General features: G+C 37.1%; 1 protein-coding gene across 1 annotated transcript in view; it reads left to right on the plus strand.

Annotated features, from left to right (window-relative positions):
* LOC127834093 (E3 ubiquitin-protein ligase TRIP12-like) overlaps nucleotides 1-15,788 on the plus strand; it is a 78,598-nt gene extending 62,810 nt beyond the window's left edge. The window contains exons 34-36 of the mRNA XM_052359694.1: nucleotides 10,426-10,539; nucleotides 11,168-11,366; nucleotides 12,324-15,788. Of these exons, the coding sequence (XP_052215654.1) occupies nucleotides 10,426-10,539; nucleotides 11,168-11,366; nucleotides 12,324-12,520 (510 nt within the window). The 3' untranslated portion in view covers nucleotides 12,521-15,788. The remainder of the gene's footprint in view (nucleotides 1-10,425; nucleotides 10,540-11,167; nucleotides 11,367-12,323) is intronic.
* Nucleotides 15,789-16,451: the final 663 nt, after the last annotated feature.

Here is a 16,451-nt window from a genome sequence, read left to right on the forward strand (position 1 = left end):
TAGCAGTTCGGATCAGTTATATCAAATATTTGTTGTTAGATATTTCACACAATGTTAACTCTTTACCATCTGAAGGTGAAAATTTTCATTTTGCTGCAGACTACTTTTAGTTTTTTAAAATTGTGAAGAACCTTTTATATGTAAATAGTTCTAAAAAGTAATGTTGCAAAAGGAGGTAGTACTTATGATAAGCAATTTCTTTTTTTGCCGCAATGCTTTTTAAAAGTTGTCTGCTGTATCAAATATTAAGACACATAACTGTGGCGATAGGTGGAAAGGAGTGAACTCATCTTTGTGGCTTCAATTCAAAATGCAAATTTCTTGTGTTTTAATAGTCTTTGGGTACACAAATTCACCAGAATATATCAAATTTTGACAAGACAAGATGAGCTAAAGGTGGACATGCTTTTTATTATGTTGCATGAGTATTATTGCTTTTGAAAGTGAATAAAGGTTTATATATAATATATATATATATTGAATAAGAATTCAAAGACTTTGTTCCGGCATGATGAAAACATTTGTTCAAATTGACGGACAAAATGGACGACGCCATGTTTACAATCAAACGGAACGCCGGATATCGATTTTGCGGGTAAAAACAGGCTGGTCCCCCGATTGCACAATGTGTATAATATAAGCGTTCGCGGCGACGGGATGTTATTTTGCAGGTCACAATACAATAATTATGGTAATCGCCGAATTCGACCGGACGGAGATGGAAAAAAATCGCAGAACTCGGAACTCAACGGGGAAAAATTAACAAAAAAGGCAAATATTGGATAATAAGTTTTTGGGTCGGCCCCAAAAAGATAGGGTCGGTCGGGTGACCGGAAACACAACTATTTTTCTTTTTGGCCTGACATACACTGGAATATCTTGCCTTCTTGGTGAGTTTTTGCAATAACTGAGTTTTTGCCATAATTTCATGAAATATACTTAATGAACCATGGGATTATGGTTCTACGACCTTTTAAGTCTCCTGTACAATTATTTTCAGGAAACTTCTTCACAGGTCAAATATCATATCTCAGTGAGACATATTTTTACTGATCCAAACATGTGCCACTTCATGTCTGGCCATTAATAACTTTTAGTTATCTCTACAGAAGAACGTTTTTCTGTTAGTGTTTCAATCCTTGTTACTTGTGCAAGGATAATTCCATCAGAACTGTATACAGGTTCTATGGAAATTCATTTTTTACTGGGTAATTGAGAGCATAGTTATTACCTTAATCACTCTGCTAGATACATAGAGGTTTTTCTCATCTTTTTCTTGATGATAAGAAATTTGTTCTTTTCTTCATCAAAGGATAGAGATTATGCTTTCGTATACCTTGTTTTGTGTAAGTCATCGCAACTCTGTGCTGTCTTACCTATTTTGGAACTGATCCAAACTATGGAACGTCAAGACTATGTTTTTCGTTCCTTTACCTTCTTAAGCGGTTTTGACTTGTGTAACATGTTGGGATGCTTAATGAGCTTCCTATGAACCTTTTTCATCAGGTTTATTAACAGTTCCAATGTAATTTTAAGACGGTTTTCCTTCTTATTATGGCTTTTACCATATGGAGAAGTGAAATTCATGCTTTTTCTGTTGAATACGACCAATTCCAGTTGGATCTATTGTCGTTTTCACTTTGTTGTGTTAGCCAGGATTCCTTGCTTAATATCAAGTCCTCTATATGGCTTCTACCTTCAAGTTTCCAAGTTTTCTTAAACTGGTAGTCATGAAGATGAGGATAAACTTCTTTGGGCAATCAGGGCTTTGAAGTTCTATCTCAGCAGTGTTAGTCAGAAGTCCATTCGAGGTTCTCAAAGACACTCTTCATTTCCCCAAAAAAGGGGGGGGAGATGTGTCTCAGGCTTCTATTTCTCGGGGTTAGACCTCGACTAAGGAAAGTTAATCTTATCCTATCTAAGGATTCATTCCTTTTTAGGATCTGACCGCATGAATTAAGAACTCTAGTCTGTTTTGTGGGCATATATTAATCACACCCCACTTTTTGACGTGCTCTAAGCTGTTTACTGGAGGAATCCGACCACCTTGTCATCTTTTTATCTTCGTTTTCTGAAGTGCCAACAATACAATTGTATACGTTTGGGCTTGTTGTGGTTTCACTAACGGTAGTGTCTTCTTTACGACATAGACATATTACTCTGTCCGAGAAGTCATAATTAATACCGTTTTAACGAAGATTACTTGATATCATTAGCTGATAACCCTGTTTATGGGTTCTACTGTGTTGGGAAAATATATACGAACCTTCCCACCGCAGCTGCAAAATCAGCATACGATAACAGGTCAGTATTTATGACATTAAAACAATTTTTTTTAAATAAAATTCATTTTAATTATTAAATACTTACCTGTTATCGGTAAGTCCCACCTCCCACCCCGCTATTCGATTAATATTTTTGTATATATATTGAAAGAATATTGAGGGTTGGTTACCGATTTTTGGCTAGGTTGCATTGCACTATGTTTAACCTGGCCTGTATTACGGTATTGAGGTGGCGGATTCCCAGTTAAAATTCCGGATGAGTTATTTCCCCTTGGAAAGTATAAGCATACGATAACAGGTAAGTATTTAATAATTAAAATGAATTTTATTTAAAAAATTTGTTTTAATGTCATAAATACTGACCTGTTATCGTATGCTTATACTTTCCAAGGGGAAATAACTCATCCGGAATTTTAACTGGGAATCCGCCACCTCAATACCGTAATTCAGGCCAGGTTAAACATAGTGCAATGCAACCTAGCCAAAAATCGGTAACCAACCCTCAATATTCTTTCCGGATCAACCAGGTGTATACGTGTCTTTTACGGCTCTGAATTAAAATATTGTTTTTCACTTGGTTGATTGGGGTTTTGAATAGATAAATTGTGTTATTTATCTTTTTATTTCTCATTCGGATTAATTTGTGTGGATTTAATGGATTTTGTTTCATTATCCAGCGTAGCCGAACAATATTTCGGCATCGCAGTTATATGGATGTCGCCACTTCTCACGTAGGCGTTAATGAACCTACTGGTCATATCGATGTTCTCCATTTTATTATCCCCAGCCAGAGGCGGAGGGATATTGTTTTGGCGTTGTCTGTCCGTCCGGCTGTCCGTCCGGCTGTCCGTCCGGCCGTCCGGCCGGCACTTTTGTGTCCGGAGCCATGTCTTGGAAGTTCTTTGGTGGATTTCATTTAAACTTGGTATGAGTATAAATATGCATAAGAGGATGATGCACGCCAAATGGCATTGTACACCATCTGTTTAAAACAGACTTATGGCCCTTTGTATCTTGAAAAAATGCTTTTTAGTGTCTGGAGCCATATCTTGGAAGTTCTTTGGCGGATTTCATTGAAACTTGGCATGAGTATATATATGCATAAGAGGATGATGCACGCCAAATGGCATTGTACACCATCTGTTAAAAACAGACTTATGGCCCTTTGTATCTTGAAAAAATGCTTTTTACTTTAGGTACTTTTGTGTCCGGAGCCATATCTTGGAAGTGCTTTGGCAGATTTCATTTAAACTTGGTATGAGTATATATATGCATAAGAGGATGATGCACGCCAAATGGCATTGTACAACATCTGTTAAAAACAGACTTATGGCCCTTTGTATCTTGAAAAATGCTTTTTACTATAGGCATTTTTGTGTCCGGAGCCATATCTTGGAAGCGCTTTGGCGGATTTCTTTGAAACTTGGTATGAATATATTCCCGCGCCAGAGGCGGAGGGATATTGTTTTGGTGTTGTCTGTCCGTCCGGCTGTCCGTCCGCCACTTTTGTGTCCGGAGCCATATGTTGGAAGTGCTTTGGCGGATTTCATTTGTGTTATTGTCCTCCGTCCGTCCATCTATCATTATGTTCATCCGTCCAATTTGCACCCATCCTCAAACAAAGCATATGTTGCGGGGGATACCTTGGGCCTTTCAGGCCCTCTTGTTCTTTTAGGAATATCATGTCTCCATTCCACGTGTGATGGTTTTTCTTATGGCATCCACACATGTTGCAGTCACCGAGCCGTAGTTGTATACGAACACTAGTTCGTTTAACTTTCAGGCTTCGGGATAAGCTGTTCTTTTCTCCACTACGACTACAAGGACACTTATGCCTATTAATACTGATAATCTACCGTTGTTTTCCGGTTAACATTATCAGATGACTTCGTGGATGGTCATTCTTCTGCACCAGATATTTCCATTCTGACGCAGTTATATTATACCGGTCCCGATCACCGGACATCGGTCACCATTCATCGGTCATATCACCGATCACTGATCACCAGTCAGAATAAGTGATGTCTCATCGCCATCGGATTGGATTTTTTGGCACGATCTTCTTTTCCGAGCAGTGCTTGACATTGATATCAGACCATATGGATTCCACCATTTTTCGGTCTTTAACTGGTAACGTCACCGGTCATATTATGACTGGTCCGATCACCTGGCTACAGTTACCGGTCATTGACCGGTCCGGTTCGGTCACCAGTTACCAATTACCGGTATTCCACTGTGTTTTCATCGGTAAATTTGTAGTATCACGGGTATCATCTACATTACCTAGTTGTATACCCCTGGCCATGATTGTATTGAATACTATATTTTATGGATTCAATAATCTACATGACTTTTTGTGTTTTTCAATACTAATGTTCTACTGGCGACGGTTACCAAATCATGCTATATCTGTTATTTGTACTTCTATCTCAACCGGCTACATGCAGACTACTGGTCTTGCAGATAGATCGGCTGCAGTGGGCTCGGAGACTAGCATTGAGGTCGAACATTACTATTTGACCTCTACTAATTTATGTTCGAGACCCGAAGGATGAATTGTTTTAAACGCCTTTACCTGTCGGCTACAGACTTTGCAGTCAGTGTCACGGAACAGTTGGGACACATTAATTACGCCAGCAGGATTAGCAAGAGGACATTTTGTATCGACTTCTGCTTTTCTATTGCTCCTACGACAGTGCATATTTTCAAGCTATTGGAATCAACAAGAGTTCTGATACATAGGATTGCCTATCAGATTGACCGCATAGCGGCTACAGTCTTGTAGATGGCTTAGGACCTATTGAACTCAGATCTTAGATCCTAGGATCTGGAGGGACCTCATCTTAAAGTTATTCTTCTATTACACTTCTGGCCATAACAGGCCGTCTTCCTATAACTGGTCGTATTCCTTTCGGAATTCGTCCCGGTTAGAAGTCTTGAAGTAAATGGATTAATCAAGTCAGAATTTAAGACTTCCATGCATTCTACCGGCAAGCATGGACCCGCTTAAGGTTACTCCTAGGGTTTTCACCTTTTTCTGCCATCACACCTCCGATTCCGGAGGTACCACTGTCAATCATATTTCCGTACTTCGCAAATCGATGACTTGCGACCTGTATTATCCAGGATTTTAAAGGCGCCTGTTATTGGTTCAAGAAGAGGCTATATTCTGTAGATAGGTCATAAACTTATAAGTGTTAAACACTGTCCTATTCTACCAATTTTCAAGTGTGTTCGGAGTGGGAAAGTTCGGCTTGCCGTGGTTTCTTTGCCCACCCATCCTTGACAAATGGTTCCGGTCACCGGTCGGTATTTACCGGTCCGGTCACCGGTCCTTCTGCTGAGACGTCTTTTCTTACGTCCGTTTCAGCTTTATTTTTAAGATAATTGTATTAATCTCGGGATTATTCAATGACACAGATTTCCATCTTTTTGTCATTATTTACCACTATTCAGTGGTGTCTAGACTAGAAGATTATCCTGGCAAGAATATAGTTTATTCTACCACAACCTTCCTTACATCTTATACAGATGTGATCAGAGAAGGTTATGGACGATCACATAAAACAACGTATCTTGTTTTTCTCAATTATGTGGTATCTTAATGAATATCACCTGCACATCTACATCTTGAAAAGCTAAAATTCTTTTTAGCTGTTTTTCATTTACAACACATTTTCACGATTTCTTAGTGATGGTTTCAACTATCACACATCGGTCGTGGTTTACTTACAGACACGGAGGTGATCATATTATCACTCCTTGTAACTGGAAATCAGGAACTTATTCGTTCTTTGCAAGAACAACAAATTTTCTCTATCGCCTTACTCATACCAGGTCGTCTCAATGCCCTGTTTGACGTTTTGTCCTGCAGTTCTTTCTTTCGAATTATTTTTCCGTTGGGTTCAAATAATGTAATTGCGCATGCGCGGCAGTGAAGTTGCATGGTGTACATAGTATATCAAAGAATGTTGTTTATCATCAAACGCTAGTAATTAGCTTTATGAGATCGTATATCGCAGTGTATACCGGTATGCTGAACAACGTCAATAATGCAGTTCACAGAAATCGATCCAGCAGGGTGTGCGATTGTTATACATTCGTCCATTGACATAAACTGGAATATCTTGCCTTTTTGGTGAGTTTTTGCAATAACTGAGTTTTTGCCATAATTTCATGCAATATACTTAATGAACCATGGGATTATGGTTCTACGACCTTTTAAGTCTCCTGTACAATTATTTTCAGGAAACTTCTTCACAGGTCAAATATCATATCTCAGAGAGACATATTTTTACTGTCATACTGATCCAAACCTGTGCCACTACATGTCTGGCCATTAATAACTTTTAGTTATCTCTACAGAAGAATGTTTTTCTGTTAGAGTTTCAATCCTTGTTACTTGTGCAAGGATAATTCCATCAGAACTGTATAAAGGTTCTATGGAAATTCATTTTTTACTGGGTATTCGAGAGCATAGTTATTACCTTAATCACTCTGCTAGATACATAGAGGTGTTTCTCATCTTTTTCTTGATGTTAAGAAATTTGTTCTTTTCTTCATCAATGGATAGAGATTATGCTTTCGTATACCTTGTTTTGTGTAAGTCATCGCAACTCTGTGCTGTCTTACCTATTTTGGAACTGATCCAAACTATGGAACGTCAACACTTATGTTTTTCGTTCCTTTACCTTTTTAAGCGGTTTTGACTTGTGTTACATGTTGGAATGCTTAATGAGCTCCCTATGAACCTTTTTCATCAGGCTTATTAACAGTTCCAATATAATTTTAAGACGGTTTTCCTTCTTATTATGGCTTTTACCATAGGGAGAAGTGAAATTCATGCTTTTTCTGTTGAATACGACCAATTCCAGTTGGATCTATTGTCGTTTTCACTTTGTTGTGTCAGCCAGGATTCCTTGCTTAATATCAAGTCCTCTATATGGCTTCTACCTTCAAGTTTCCAAGTTTTTCTTAAACTGGTAGTCATGAAGATGAGGATAAACTTCTTTGGGCAATCAGGGCTTTGAAGTTCTATCTCAGCAGTGTTAGTCCGAAGTCCATTCAAGGTTCTCAAAAGACACCCTTCATTTCCCCCAAAAAGGGGGGGGGGGAGATGTGTCTGCGGCTTCTATTTCTCGGGGTTAGACCTCGACTAAGGAAAGTTACTCCTATCTAAGGATTCATTCCTTTTTAGGATCTGACCGCATGAATTAAGAGCTCTGTCTGTTTTGTGGGCATATGTTAATCACACCCCACTTTTTGACGTGCTCTAAGCTGTTTACTGGAGGAATCCGACCACCTTTGTCATCTTTTTATCTTCGTTTTCTGAAGTGCCAACAATACAATTTGTATATGTTTGGGCTTGTTGTGGTTTCACTAACGGTAGGGTCTTCTTTACGACATAGACATATTACTCTGTCCGAGAAGTCATTATTATTACCGTTTTAACGAAGATTACTTGATATCATTAGCTGATAACCCTGTTTATGGATTCTACTCTGTTGGGAAAATATATACGAACCTTCCCACCGCAGCTGCAAAATCAGCATACGATAACAGGTCAGTATTTATGACATTAAAACAAATTTTTAAAATAAAATTCATTTTAATTATTTAATACTTACCTGTTATCGGTAAGTCCCACCTCCCAACCCGCTATTTGATTAATATTTTTGTATATATATTGAAAGAATATTGAGGGTTGGTTACCGATTTTTGGCTAGGTTGCATTGCACTATGTTTAACCTGGCCTGTATTACGGTATTGAGGTGGCGGATTCCCAGTTAAAATTCCGGATGAGTTATTTCCCCTTGGAAAGTATAAGCATACAATAACAGGTAAGTTTTTAATAATTAAAATGAATTTTATTTAAAAAATTTGTTTCCGAAGGAAAAAACTGGTTATTAGATTGGTGATGTTGGCAGGCGGGTGGGCTGGCGGGCGGAACAAGCTTGTCTGGGCCATAACTTTGTTGTTCGTTGTCTGATTTTAAAATCATTTGGCACATTTGTTCACCATAATTAGACGATGTGTTGCGCGAAAGAATTATGTCATTATCTCCAAGGTCAAGGTCACAATTTGAGTTTGAAGGTCAAAAATGGCCATAAATGAGCTTGTCCGGGCCATAACTTTGTCGTTAATTGTCAGATTTTAAAATCATTTGGCACATTCGTTCACCATCATTAGACGGTGTAATGCTCAAAAGAATCATGTCAATATCTCCAAGGTCAAGGTCACAATTTGAGTTTGAAGGTCAGAAATGGCCATAAATGAGCTTGTCTGGGCCATAACTATGTCATTCATCGTGACATTTTAAAATCATTTAGCACATTTGTTCACCATGATTGGACGGTGTGTCGCGCGAAAGAATTACGTCAATATCTCCAAGGTCAAGGTCATCTTTCAAGGTCAAAGGTAAAAAAATAATAATTCAAAGCGGCATTCTCATGAAGCTGCCTATTTTTAGTGGTGGAAGGTCAAGGTCATCCTTCACGGTCAATGGTCAAAAAATAAATAAAATCAAAGTGGCGTTCTTATGAAGCTTCACATTTTGAGTGGTGGAAGTTCAAGATCAAGGTCATCCTTCAAGGTCAAAGGTAAAAAAAAAAAATTAAAATTATTTCAAAGCGGCGCAATATGGGGCAATGTGTTTCTGACGAACAAATCTCTTGTTTTTTCTAATTGAAATCAAGGTGAATTTTACAAACGGGGGTTAATAATACACATTTTGAATTGTCTCCCTTTATAAGACTTTTTTCAACTGAAAACCTGGTTTTGTGACAATTTTGTCCCTTGTTTTAGGTTATTTTACTATCATTTCTTCATTTCTACGCCGATTGTCTTCAACTTGATACTGAACCTCTCTTATGACAATACGGTCAATCTCAACTATGCATGGCCCCATTACCAACCCTGGGGCGCTCCGCCCACCTAGGCCACGCCCACCCAAAATTGCCTTTTACTATAATTTCTTAATTTCTACACCGATTCCTTTCAAATTGATACTGAACCTCTTTTATGACAATATGGTCAATCTCAACTATGCATGGCCCCATTACCAACCCTGGTGCGCCCCGCCCACATAGGCCACGCCCACCCAAAATTGCCTTTTACTATAATTTCTTCATTTCTACACTGATTTGCTTCAAATTGATACTAAACGTCTCTAATGACAATACGGTCAATCTCAACTATACATGGCCCCATTACCAACCCTGGGGCGCCCCGCCCACATAGGCCACGCCCACCCAAAATTGCCTTTTACTATAGTTTCTTCATTTCTGCACCGATTCACTTTTAATTGATACTGTACTTCTCTTATGACAATACGGTCAATCTCAACTATGCAAGGCCCCATTACCAAACCTGGGGCGCCCCTGGGTCAAACATGCGGCGTGGGGATACACGTCGGCCTCTGCCGCGCCATTTCTAGTTCAATTTGTTTTCATCAAGGTCAAGTTCAAATATGGGTCATGCATGGTCAAAAACTAGGTCACGGGGTCATTTAGTGTGTTTTAAACATTGAGCATGGTGTCCCCTCTATATTTTAAGTAGTTTTCATCCAAGCTTCACCAAACTTGGTCAGAAGTTGTATTTAGATGATGTCTAGGCCAAGTTCGAACATGGGTCATGGCAGGTCAAAAACAATGTCTCAGGGTCACTTAGTGTGAAGACAACATGCAAAATATTCTGTGTCAATGTGGCATGTGGGGGTATTCGTCACCTCTGTGACAAAGCTCTAGTTGAGCCTTGCTCTGAGACAACAGGGTCAAAGTCGTGTGTGTAATGCTTTACTCCCGATTAGCCATCACAGTCTGCACAGGCTAATCTGGGATGACACTTTGCTTAATCCGAACTATTCCTTTCATGGAAGTCCTTTTGAACGAATATACAGCCTAGGGAAAAAAGTGTTGTCCCTGATTAGACTGTGCAGACTGCGTTGGCTGATCTTGGACAACACTTTATGCACATGCATTTCCTAGAGCAAAAAGTATAAAATATTATGCAGCATTTTCCCTATATTTTATCTGAAACGTATTTCTTTTGGCTCGATTGCATAGAAAACCCTTTTTTTTCTGAGCACAACTAATTTAAATATAGGGAACACACATGGACCCATGCTGCTGGTTTATTTCAGTTGCTGACCCACTGGAGCCTGGTGGAGGGCGTGTCAAGGCAGTTTGAGTCGCTTAGGGAGGGCTTCGAGTCCGTGTTCTCTCTGTCCTCTCTGCAGAGCTTCTACCCTGAGGAGGTAGGGAAGGATTGCTGTGTTAGCTGAGATCTGGGAAATATGGTCTAAATGCGTGTGCGTAGAGGGTTGTCCCAGATTAGCCTGTGAAGTCTGCACAGACTAAACTGAGAGAACACTTTCCTTTTTATTGAAATGTTCCTTTGTTAAGCGTTCTCTTCTTAATGAAAAGTGAGTAAAGGCGGAATTTGTCATTCCTGATTAGCCTGTGTTGACTCTGCAGATTAATCTGGAATGACACATTTATCGCACATGTATTAAGTGCAAATTTTAAGTCTGAATTTATCCCATTTTTCTCAGAAAGCAGCTTTGTGTAGTCACTGTTGTGTACTGTTTTGTGATTACAATGCCTTCTTAAATATCCCTTGTGAAATTTCTTATGAAGACACTAAGCTCTGGATCTTGATGGGTATTGGTGTAAAAAGTGTTGTAGTAGTCTTGTATTTAGAGTTGAAAATGAACATTTTAATACTTCAATTTAGAAAGAAAAGTCTTTAATCTAATAGATTTTCTAAGCGACAACAAAATGGCAAAAATGCATATCTGAGCGGTAAAGTGTTCAAAATCCCAAGTCCTATTTTGTCCCCAAAAAATACTTCAAATAATCATCTACAATGTTGTTATATTTCAGCTGGAGCTGCTGTTCTGTGGTAACCAGGAGGATGTCTGGGACACCAAGGTGCTCATGGAGTGCTGTCGGCCCGACCACGGGTACACCCACGACAGCCGCGCAGTCAAGTTCCTCTACGAGATCCTCTCCTCCTACTCGCCCGATGAACAGAGGCTCTTCCTTCAGTTTGTGACGGGGTCCCCGAAACTCCCTGTTGGAGGTATGTACCAGAATAAGGGGATTTTTTATGTCCCCCACTATAGTAGTGGGGGACATATTGTTTTTGCCCTGTCTGTCTGTTGGTCCGTTGGTCTGTTTGCGCCAACTTTAACATTTTGCAATAACTTTTGCTATATTGAAGATAGCAACTTCATATTTGGCATGCATGTGTATCTCATGAAGCTGCACATTTTGAGTGGTGAAAGGTCAAGGTCAGAGGTCAAATATATGTGGCCAAAATCGCTCATTTTATGAATACTTTGGCATATTGAAGATAGCAATTTGATATTTGGCATGCATGTGTATCTCATGGAGCTGCACATTTTGAGTGGTGAAAGGTCAAGGTCAAGGTCAACCTTCAAGGTCAGAGGTCAAATATATGTGGCCCAAATCGCTTATTTTATTAATACTTTTGGAATATTGAAGATAGCAACTTGATATTTGGCATGCATGTGTATCTCATGGAGCTGCACATTTTGAGTGGTGAAAGGTCAAGGTCAGAGGTCAAATATATGTGGCCCAAATCCCTTATTTTATGAATACTTTTGCAATATTGAAGATAGCAACTTGATTTTTGGCATGCATGTGTATCTCATGGAGCTGCACATTTTGAGTGGTGAAAGGTCAAGGTCATCCTTCACAAGGTCAAGGTCATCCTCCAAGGTCAAACGTCATAAAGGGGGACATTGTGTTTCACAAACGCATCTTGTTCGTAAATGATCGTACACCAAATAAGCCTCGTTCTGAAAAAACTGGGCCGAATGCATGTGTCTTCGTAGATTAGCCTGTGCAATCAGCATAATCAGGGACATGCATTCCGAGTAAACTGAATTTTCAATTAACCAAAAATTCCATTCGGTCTGCACAGACTAGATCTGGGATGACACTTTAAGCACATGCATAAAGTCCAGTTTGCCCAAAGTGAGGCTCATATAAATTTCACATTCTCTTTTGTCAGGTTTCCGAACTCTCAATCCCCCGCTGACTATCGTACGGAAGAGCTTCGAAGGGGCGGACAATCCTGACAGCTTCCTGCCGTCTGTGATGACGTGTGTGAATTATCTCAAACTGCCCGACTACTCTTCAGTGGAGGTGATGCGAGAGAGGCTTGCAATAGCAGCAAGGGAAGGACAACTCTCATTCCACTTGTCATGATTGTGTTGCCTGCTGGCTGTTGCCTCCCTTTGCATGGGAGAAGAAACATGGTGGATAGTTTTTTTGGGGGGATGACAGAATTTGTTCTGTTCCCTAGAGTGGATTGTGGATTATATTATGTGGTGCGGAGAAGAATTAATATAACTGTGCATACAAAAATTAACGAAACTAAATATAAATATATGTGTTTAATAATAAAGTTAAGTTATGGTTTAATTCTTGTTTTTTCCCTGTGGTAAAGATCGATACATTCATTTTTGTTCAATGTTTCTCATCTTTGTGCTTTAAAATAAAAATAACTGTAATAGTATTTGTTGTAATTATCTGTGGGATTTTCAAGAACAAAACTAGACAGAGTGTTTATGTGGAAATATGTCTACCAAAAACTTATGTAAAGAATATGTGGAAATTAAATACTGCATTGTGAGGGAAGTAACCTTGAACTTTTTATAATAATATATATGTTATAGCTAGTATATTCCATTAATTATAATTAATAAATTTGGCTGTTTGGATCATGCTTTTAACCTTGCTTTGTTAGTAGTAACTGAAGGAAAGTATTACATGTACTTTTATACTGGGTGTAAGCTATTGTTAAATCAGTTTATTAGTTATTATTATTTCTTAGAAATTAAAATGTTTTATGATTTCCATAGAAGTTTAATGTTTAAAATTATTGAAGCACATGTCAGAAATCAATGACATGTCTAATGATAGCTGTTGTAATTGTTTTTCATTTCTATTAATTGTTTTGTTTCATTTGACTGAAGTTTAATTTCATTGATGTTTATTTAAAATGTCTATACTTTGTAAGTAGATACATCATACGTTTTGTTTCCAGTTCGTGTATGAAGTAACATGCATGTGAGTTAAATTATGGTGTTGATACTAACGTGTTTGTTGTTGGTTGTTTGTTTGTGTTTTCTTTGGTAAGGTACTTTATATTGATGTGTTATTAAAAAGTAATTCATGTGTTTTTATTTTTGTCTTTGAAATATGTTTTATCTGAAATAGTGAATTGGCAAAATACTACTTGAAATCTCTTTGTTTTGGTTGGATCTCTTTATTTTATTTGGGTAAATATTTATTTACTATTATGATAACTGTTTGTAATGACATTCAATCACATTTATTAAACTCAGTTTATTTGAATTCAGCGCTGTTTAATTAATATGTTTCTGTATATCTGACTGGGAATTAAAACTGGCAATTACAAACGGTATAAGATATTTCTATTAAACAGATTTAGTAAAATGGTTTGTATTAATGACACATTGTTGTTTGTGCATTTATCTTGTCATTTGTGCATATATATATTATTTCGGTAAAGAGAATTTCAAACAGTACATATTTGACAATACTGAAATATTTTAAATTCAATAAATGTTTCTCAATAAAAAGGCTATATAAAATTTTAATATTTTAAGGACCACAATTTAGATTGCAAAACACACGTGTCCCTCTCGTTTATTTATTGCATACTTTATTCTATTTATGGTGCCAACATTCATAATATGCCTTGATCAGAGCTTTTAAAAATACATTGAAATTTTCTATATCATATCTTTTACTGCAAAATTATAGTTTGTCCCTGTTAAAATGTACCGTTTGAAATGGTATAAGTGATATATTTTATGCTTTCCTATGGTTTATTCAAAACTATCAGTGATCACAAATTTGTAATTCACAGTTGCAAAATCAAGATTGCATATTGTCCTCAATTTTCAGTTTCACATTTTCTTTTCCAGCTGCCCAATTAAATGAAGTAAATGAAATTATTGTGGAATGTGGGAGACTCATAATTTGTGAAATTACGTCATTATGCTGACTTAATTTTATCATTCACAATACATTTTCACGTGAATCCCTTGTAAAATGTAAGCAAATGATGGTAAAATGAAGAAGTTGTTGATTTTTGAAATTATCAATTTTTTTAATCCTTTTGTGATAACAAACATTTAATGATTTCACAAACATTTAATGATTTCACTTATGACTGCCTGTCTTCTTGAAAACATTATTTAATTAGTTTGTGTCATCATCTTGTAACAGTAAGATCTTTTTACCAGGTCTATGAACGATACAAAGGTATAATTCTTAATGCTTAATCTGCAAATTAAAGCAGTTAACGTTTGTGTATTGAAATTCCTTTTAGTCAAGGGTCATGTAAAAAGAGTTCAAAAAGCAAGAGAAAAATATTCATTTTTTGTACTAAGTATGTTACTTCTATGCTAATCACAAAAGCAACAATTCTCATATGTGAGCAATGACTGTAATTAAAAGTATGTGACCTTGAATATGCGCACTTTGATATTCAAGAAGAATTGTATAAAGACCTTATATATTAACCCTTTGCGTGCTGGGAAATTTGTAGTCAGCTAAAATGTTGTCTGCTGAATTTCTAAAATTAGCATTTTCTTAGATTTTTTTCAAAGAATACTATCAGAAAAGCAAACAGTTTGGATCCTGATGAGACGCCACATTCTGTGGCGTCTCATCTGGATCAAAACTGTTTGCAAAGGCCTTTAAAATTCGGTTCCAGCACTGAAAGGGTTAAAGAACAGAGGTAGAATGTTCAGACAGTAATATTTAAAGGCCCCATAATTCTGTAAGGTTACTTTTAAGTAATGTTTATTTGTAAATATCTATTAATATTTAACAACTTCAAATACTACCTAAAATATAAATGCTTATAAGTAAAATAATATGCCTAAAACAATATTTATAATGAATAACAGATATTCTTTTCAATTATCCGAGATGTTTTGAATATTATTTAACAAGTGTACATGTTGAACTTTGTTTCTTGTTATTATTTGGAATATTACTAAATTTAAACTAACATCTATAAAATCCTTAATGTCAATCAAAATTTCTTGTAATTATTTGGACTTCTCAAAATTGACATCATCTGCAGTCAATTATTTGGGATATTACTAAATTTAAACTAACATTTAATGAAAATGTTTATGCCTATTATTATTTCTTGTAATTATTTGGACTTTTCAAAATTCACATCATATACTGTCACCAAGTGCAAAAGTTGCAATACAGTTTTTTCCACACCATCAAAAACACCCAACCCACAGTTAGTCGCATTTCTTAATTTAACGTTGCCCTCAAGATTGAGAGTGGTGGTATGTTTGTTGATTTAAAAGTTATATGTGTGCACTTTGTTTATTGTAGTGGACTTTAGATGTATGATGATTTAAAATTTGTTCATGAAACTGTTCAACACAGCAGAGATATCAATAAAAATATATTGTAATTTGGTTGTTGTTTGTATTCAATAGTATGCCTAAGTGTCTTGATGTAATCATATCTTACCTTATTCTGTGACTTTTTATGTCCCCCACTATAGTAGTGAGGGACATATTGTTTTTGCCCTGTCTGTTGGTTGGTCTGTTGGTTGGTTGGTTGGTTGGTCTGTTGGTTGGTTTGCGCCAACTTTAACATTTGCAATAACTTTTGCAATATTGAAGATAGCAACTTGATATTTAGCATGCATATGTATCTCATGGCGCTGCATATTTTGAGTGGTGAAAGGTCAAGGTCAAGGTCATCCTTCAAGGTCAGAGGTCAAATATATGTGTCCCAAATCGCTTATTTTATGAATACTTTTGCAATATTGAAGATAGCAACTTGATATTTGGCATGCATGTGTATCTCATGGAGCTGCATATTTTGAGTGGTGAAAGGTCAAGGTCATCCTTCAAGGTCAGAGGTCAAATATATGTGGCCCAAATCGCTTATTTTATGAATACTTTTGCAATATTGAAGATAGCAACTTGATATTAGGCATGCATGTGTATCTCATGGAGCTGCACATTTTGAGTGGTGAAAGGTAAAGGTCATCCTTCAAGGTCAACTATATGGGTCAAAATTGCTCATGTAATGTCAGTTCTGCAATATTGAAGCTAGCAATTTTATA

This window comes from Dreissena polymorpha, chromosome 6, assembly GCF_020536995.1.
Source record: "Dreissena polymorpha isolate Duluth1 chromosome 6, UMN_Dpol_1.0, whole genome shotgun sequence".
Lineage (NCBI taxonomy): Eukaryota > Metazoa > Mollusca > Bivalvia > Myida > Dreissenidae > Dreissena > Dreissena polymorpha.